A 7,576-nucleotide genomic window follows, 5' to 3' on the forward strand; every position below is an offset into this window, starting at 1 on the left:
CACTACACTACACTACACTACACAGCCCAGCCAGCCCTAACTCCCACCCTCCCTCTTCACTGTCCACAGCCGAGTGAGAAAATGGCGCCGACGTAGGTACCTTATATAGGATGCAAAACCCGCGAGACCCGGAAGGCGGGATGATGACGTTTTGCCTCGATTTCAGATCCGAGTCAGGCGGGAAAAGTCAAGCCTGACTCGGATCTGACTCAGATCGGGGGGGGTCGGGGGGGTTTCGGATTTTAGAAATCCGAACCCGCTCACCCCTAGTTTATAGCATGCATAATGATGATATAAATCTATACATAATAATACAGGTTTCATTATTGTATCAATCTTTTATACATTGCTTTTATAACCCACAAACAAAGTGGTTTGATTTAAAACTGGGAAGTACAATGAAATTAATGATACAACTTCAGGTGAAACACACCTGCGCCCATTAGACAATTAATAACAATTGCTTTAAGGGATTAACTAGCAGTGTTATATAAGAACAACCAGTTTGGATAGGAAGCTACTCTTTGAGAAACGCCCCATTATATAGGGGCGAAACACGTCAGCATGGCTCCCCCGGTTGATACTATTATTGAATGGGACAAGCACGCTGAAAGGAGCACCTAATATCAAGTGGCCCAAACGGATGAAAATACGTCCATCAGCTGGCTGGATCAATTCACAGGCGCTAGTGTCAGCAGCGCAGCATTACAATCTGTCGAGCACGGGAGACACAGGACTTGCTGGAGCAGCATCTACCCAACTCCAGCAACTGCATTGGAGACATAGTAAGCCAGATCCGATACCAGCTGGTGGAGTGGCCTATCACATTTGTCACTCCATGGATACTACAGGTGCCAGTGTCAGCAGTGCGGCACCACCAACCATTGAGCACGGGAGACGAAAGATTTGCCGGTGCAGTGTCTACCCAGCTCCGGTGGCTGCCTTGGAGATCTAGTAAGCCAGGTTCGATACCAGCTGGTAGAGTGTCATATAACATTTGTCACTCCACGGACACTACAGGTTCCTTTGGAAACATTCTCTTGATATATCTTTGCTTGCCCGATTATTTTTAGTCCAACAGGATTCAGATGTGGAACTTCTAATTGGATTAATTATTGTCAAGCTAACAGTGATCACAAAATATTACATCTTTTAGTGGTGTGTGCACACATAAGGAAATATTTATAATTATTACCATCATTATGTGTATGTAGATTCCATATAGATTCCAATATCCTCTTGATTTTACTATAGTTTTACCAGTTTTTCCTTATTACAATTTTTATTGAATATACATTTGCATATTTCATTAGGTACAGTCAGGTGCATAAATATTGGGACATTGACAGAATTTTCATATTTTGGCCTCTATTCACCACCACAATGGCTTTGAAATGAAACAAACAAGATGTGCTTTAACTGCAGACTTTCAGATTTAATTTGAGGGTAATTACATCCAAATCAGGTGAACGGTGTAGGAATTACAATGGTTTCTATATGTGCCTCCCACTTTTTAAGGGGCCAAAAGTAATGGGACAAACTAAACAATCCTAAATCAAACTTTCACTTTTTAATACTTTGTTGCAAATCCTTTGCAGGCAATTACAGCCTGAAGTCTAGAACACATAGACATCACCAGACGCTGGGTTTCATCCCTGGTGATGCTCTGCCAGGCCTCTACTGCAAATGTCTTCAGTTCTTGCTTGTTCTTGGGGCATTTTCCCTTCAGTTTTGCCTTCATCAAGTGAAATGAATGCTCAATTCAGGTCAGGGGATTGACTTGGCCATTGCATAACATTCCACGTTTTAGCCTTAAAAAACTCTTTGGTTGCTTTTGCAGTATGCTTCGGGTCATTGTCCATCTGCACTGTGAAGCGCCGTCCAATGAGTTCTGAAGCATTTGACTGAATATGAGCATATAATATTGCCCAAAACACTTCAGAATTCATTCTGCTGCTTTTGTCAGCAGTCACATCATCAATACAAGGGAACCAGTTCCATTGGCAGCCATACATGCCCACGCCATGACACTACCACCACCATGCTTCACTGATGAGGTGGTATGTTTTGGATCATGAGCAGTTCCTTTCCTTCTCCTTACTCTTATCTTCCCATCACGCTGGTACAAGTTGATCTTTGTCTCATCTGTCCATAGGATCTTGTTCCAGAACTGTAATGGCTTTTTTAAATGTTGTTTGGCAAACTCTAATCTGGTCTTCCTGTTTTTGAGGCTCAGCAATGGTTTACATCTTATGGTGAACCCTCTATATTCATTGTTGTGAAGTCTTCTCTTGATTGTTGATTTTGACACATATACACCTACCTCCTGGAGAGTGTTCTTGATTTGGCCAACTGTTGTGAAGGGGTTTTTCTTCACCAGGGAAATAATTCTTCTGTCATCCACCACAGTTGTTTTCCGGGTCTTTTGGTGTTGCTGAGCTCTCCGGTGTGTTCTTTCTTTTTAAGAATGTTCCAAACAGTTGATTTGGCCACACCTAATGTTTTTGCTATCTCTCTGATGGGTTTGTTTTGATTTTTCAGCCTAATGATGGCTTGCTTCACTGATAGTGACAGCTCTTTGGATCTCATATAGAGAGTCCACAGCAACTGATTCCAAATGCAAATGTCACACCTAGAATCAACTCCAGACCTTTTACCTGCTTAATTGATAATGAAATAACGAGGGAATAGCCCACACCTGTCCATGAAATAGCTTTTGAGTTGATAGTCCCCATTACTTTTGGCCCCTTAAAAAGTGGGAGGCACATATAGAAACCGTTGTAATTCCTACACCGTTCACCTGATTTGGATGTAATTACCCTCAAATTAAATCTGAAAGTCTGCAGTTAAAGCACATCTTGTTTGTTTCATTTCAAAGCCATTGTGGTGGTGAATAGAGGCCAAAATATGAAAATTCTGTCAATGTCCCAATATTTATGCACCTGACTGTATTTGTATATAAGTTGTATTATTTATTGTGAATAAATTATTTGATATAACGGAGTTTGTGATTGCTATATTCAATTTTCTGCCATCTCATAATTGTTGAAAAAAATGAGCGCAGTCTCCTCTGTTCTATATAATTTCTATGTATAAATACACCTTTCAGATGCACCTCGGATGAGTTTGGAGCAAATACTTCCTGAGGCTGATGACGACGGCTATGAAATCATACTGTACCTGTGAATAGGGGAGGTGCTGTTGCATAGATGCCTGCAGCTCTCCATACGGTTCATCGTGCAGTGCAGGAGCAATAGCATCTTGCGTTCAAATCTACATCACACTCTGGGCAAATTTCATAGGTGCGTGCACACGTGACTGCGTCTGTGTCTTTTGCTGCGGCCACGTTTGTGTCTTTGTGCTAATGCCGCAACAGATTCTGAACTTACTGAAATGCTCCCTCGCAGCGGCGCTAATTGACCTCGGGGCGTCTTCAGACACTCCTTGGCTGCGCCATCCTTCGCACCGTCAAAGCTTGTGCCAGCTATATGGCAGGTGCAATTTCTCCATCCAAACATGGTGTTCTGTGTCAGCACTACTGCGTCTTTAGATGCAGACCCTATCAGCGGTGCACCCATGTCTGCCTAATTACCCCACTGCTACCTCCCAGGAATGCCCACTGAAATCCCTGGCTCTTGCCTCCAGATTCGTTCTGCGTCTCCTGGCGGTAACCATAAGAGCACATGCACTGTGAGACTCAGAGGCATGCACAGTACTTCCAACCAGTGATAGCCCAGGTGGGGCTGGAGCACGGATCAAAATTCAAATAGGGGAACCACACCAACTGGCAGTGAGTCAGTCAGCAGTTTTTGGCGGTGTTTGGAGTGGCAGTTGGTGTGACTCCCCTATTTGAGTTTTAGACTGTGCTGCAGCCCCACCGCTGGAGCTGCTACTGCTTCCAACATCGGCCGACGACATGACTACCGCCGTGGCGTGCAGTTAGCGCGTATCTCTGGCTTGGGCCTTCTGTGTGCACTGAAAGTACCACTCTGTTCTTATGAGGGACCTGTTGAAAATATACAATTATTATACATTACTATTATCTATGTTATTATTATCCATTATGTATGAAGCTCCAACTTATTATGTAGTGCTGCACTTTTAGGAAATCACATTAAAAATAAATAGCATACAATGACATAAAACAGAAGGTAAATATGACCCTACATATATATATACCTACAAGAGGAGGTTACGGCAACACCTATTACATGAGGTGGTGGGATACCATTGCAGCCGGTGGTTGTGCATACTGTCAGGCGCCACCATTATCAGCCGGCAGTAATAAAGCTGCTATCGGTGACTGGCATTTCTGTGCAGCTACCATGGCATCGAATGGTTAGAACGAGAAGAGAGAGTGCAAGGTGGAGACATGAAATATTAACTAGTCAATTGTGGATATTATACTATATAGTACAGATGTGTCCTCTTATACTTAGTATATTTGCACCATATGGCTCAACTTAGCTGCTCCAATAAGGGTATCATAGCAAATCTCTCTTTAAGGGGTAAATTTATCAAAGGTCGATTTGACTTCCGTTTTGAAGTTCGATTTAGCTCACCTCAGACTCAAATTGAAAGTTCAAATCCCTCTGAAAATCCCTCATTTACTAAGATTCGATTTGAGAAGCATTTCTCAAATTGAATTCGATTTGGTTCGGGTTTGATTTGCTGTTCGATTTGACATGTTCATGTACAAATTGTGCAGCAAATCACACTTCAAACCGAACTGCAAATCCCCGTCTGAACATGAACTGCTACATGCTTTCACTTTCAGCATGAGCAGTTAGTTCTCACACAGATTAAGTCACCCATTCGTTTTATCATTCTATTTGTTAACTTATCTTAACCTAAGCCTAGAAATGAACACACTGACACATGAAATGCAATTAAAGAGGTCACAGCCATAATTTATTGATCGAATTTGAATTGGTAATGGGTGGCAGGACAAAAGCAGTGCTCCGAGGCCACAGCCTTGCTGGAAACTATAATAAATAAACGGAAGCGGATTCCCGCCCGCACAGACTGGCCTGAGGTAGTACCATCCCCCCTTAATTGGCACAGCCTTCGGCCCTTCCCTTGGACAGGGACCAGGTCCCCCCTTATGGGCGGTGACCAACTTGACGCTCTCAAAGGAAAGATGCTACCCAGGCACTCCTGCGCTAAATAATAGGCCGCCCAGGAGCACTGCTTCCTGCCAAAGCCTGGTTCATAGAACCAGGCCCGCCACCAAACTGTGACCCTCCAATACCTAAAGGAAACTACATAAGTCACTGATAAACAGCTCTAACCCTACTCCCGTTAGGTGTACCCCATCAGGCCTATAGAAGCTCTCTTCTTCGTAACATAAACGTGGATGCCATATGACGCGGCCACCCACACTGAGGACAAAACGGCCAACTGCCATATTGACCTTACGATGAACTCTGTCTAATGCCTTACCACCCTGGGGTCCTCGCCAAACTCGCCGTGGAACAATGTCCGACCAAGCGATGCGCACATTGGGCCAACGGTTAACTAGCACTTGCAAGTCGTTCCTAACAGCATGTATTAGCTCGATGCCTTTGCAAGTGCCCAAATCGTTCCCCCCTAAGTGAATGACCACCCAGCCCGGGGCCCCGAACTTATCCTCTGCCGTCCATAAGGCTTCCAGTAGTCGCTTCCAGCGCATACCGCGGAAACCTAACCAACGGACGTCATCTGCACCTAACAAAAGGGGGGCCTGCAAAGCTAAGGGGTGCCGACCAGCCCAAAATATAAATGAGTGTCCTACAAACCACACCCGACCGTTAGCATTCCTGGGTAACCCTGCAAGAAAAGTTACCTAGTCAGAAACTGAATCACAATATAACAAATAAATGCATCTTAAGGAAGGGAAAACAATAGTTGGGTGACCCAGCTGAAGGTGAAAAACATAAAACCCCTTTGAGGGCAAAACTGAAAAGCCCCTCAAACTCCAAAGCGGTAGTAGGCATAAGGCCCCTGGGTTTCCCAACAAACTCGCAAGGAGCGCAGCTACTTAAGCAACTTATCCTCCCTTAAATAAGTTTTATAAGCTGATGACTTCCATCGACCCAACTTTTGTAAGGTGTCGACCGAAGCACCATCAACCGCTGCGCAGGTTGCTGCCCCTATCCTAAATGAATGTGTCCCGAACTGGTCTGTGGGCAGGCCTAAGGCTATAAGGCAATTTTGAAACAGCTTTATGAACTGAAACTTAGATAAAGGTGTAAGATTAACATGTACAAGCCACTGCGCGCCACTTGGAGGGCGAAGAGCATTAAAACCCCGCGCCAAGGCAACTGGGCAGATAACAGCGTCTGAGTGTTCTTTTATAGAAATCCAACGACCCCTGCCAAGTTGGTCAGTCTTGGACCTATGAATTTTACACAATATCAATTCCTTCTTAACTACCACGTGTTTAAACAATAAACCCGATGTCGCGGAACTCTTACTAGACGCTACAAGCTCGCCGATTCTAAACGCCCCGAAATATGCCAATGAAAAAGCTAAACTAAAAAGGGCCGATTCGTACTCGCCTAAAGCAACCCCTGATACAGCCACAATCAGATCTTTAAGCAAAGCCGGGTCAATTGGTCTACGCGTGTCGCCTATGCTAGGGTGTTCCTTCGCCCACCCCTTCATCGCTTTGGATAGCAGAAACGATTTTGTGGGATCTTCAACGCCATGTAGTTTAGAAAAGTAAGCGATACCAGACAGCGCCGCAGACATAGCAGCCTTAGAACGACCCCTTTCATGCCAGTTCCAAACAAACTCTGCCATACGGTCGTCAACCGTCTTACCTCCCTCACGTGTGGAAGCCAAGAAACCCTGCCAATTGTCCCAAGCTGCCGTGTAGGTCCTTAACGTGCTAGGGGCCAGAGACTTCATTGCGAGGCCTTTGATGCCGGCACGACAATCTGCCATACATGGGAGGGGCAGTTTAAACCATGAATAGAAGCGTAAGGAGCGAGAGAACGAAACCTGTCCCACTGCAAACAAGATAAGGCGTCTGCTATCTCATTAGACACTCCCGGAACATGCTGCGCCCTAAACTCAATGTTCCTCCGTAAGCAAAGAAGCGTCAAGTGCCTCAACAACTTCAAAGCCAACGGAGACTCCGCCCTCTGATTATTTACTGCCTGAACAACACCCAAATTATCGCACCAAAAAAGGATCCTCCTATTACAAAGCCTGTAAGCCCATAACTCAACTGCCACTACGATGGGGAAAAGTTCTAAGAGCAGTATGTTCTTCGTAAGGCCCAAAACTCCCCAAACTTCTGGCCAATGCTCCGCGCACCAATCTCCTTCAAAAAAGGCGCCGAAACCGATGGAACCGGACGCGTCAGTAAATAGCTGAAGCTCTGAATTATCTACTGGGGCCCGGAGCCATATCCAAACACCGTTAAACTCGCGCAGGAAAAGCAACCAAACTCGAAGGTCTTCCCTCAAATCTTGGGATATTCGAACGAGGTGATGGGGCTTCTTGATACCCGCCGTGGCTCTTTCGAGACGCCTACAAAAAACCCGACCCATGGGAATGACTCTACAAGTAAAGTTAAGGAGCCCTAGCA

General features: G+C 44.9%; 1 protein-coding gene across 1 annotated transcript; it reads right to left on the minus strand.

The window, feature by feature from the left end:
- Positions 1 to 5,998: 5,998 nt before the first annotated feature.
- On the minus strand, positions 5,999 to 7,272 carry LOC148534337 (uncharacterized). The gene has a single exon (XM_088466969.1). The coding sequence runs from the start codon at positions 6,925 to 6,927 to the stop codon at positions 6,016 to 6,018; it is 912 nt and encodes a 303-aa protein (XP_088323095.1). The 5' UTR covers positions 6,928 to 7,272; the 3' UTR covers positions 5,999 to 6,015.
- Positions 7,273 to 7,576: the final 304 nt, after the last annotated feature.

Source organism: Taudactylus pleione, unplaced genomic scaffold, assembly GCF_031769625.1.
Source record: "Taudactylus pleione unplaced genomic scaffold, aTauple2 ptg000068l, whole genome shotgun sequence".
Classification (NCBI taxonomy): domain Eukaryota; kingdom Metazoa; phylum Chordata; class Amphibia; order Anura; family Myobatrachidae; genus Taudactylus; species Taudactylus pleione.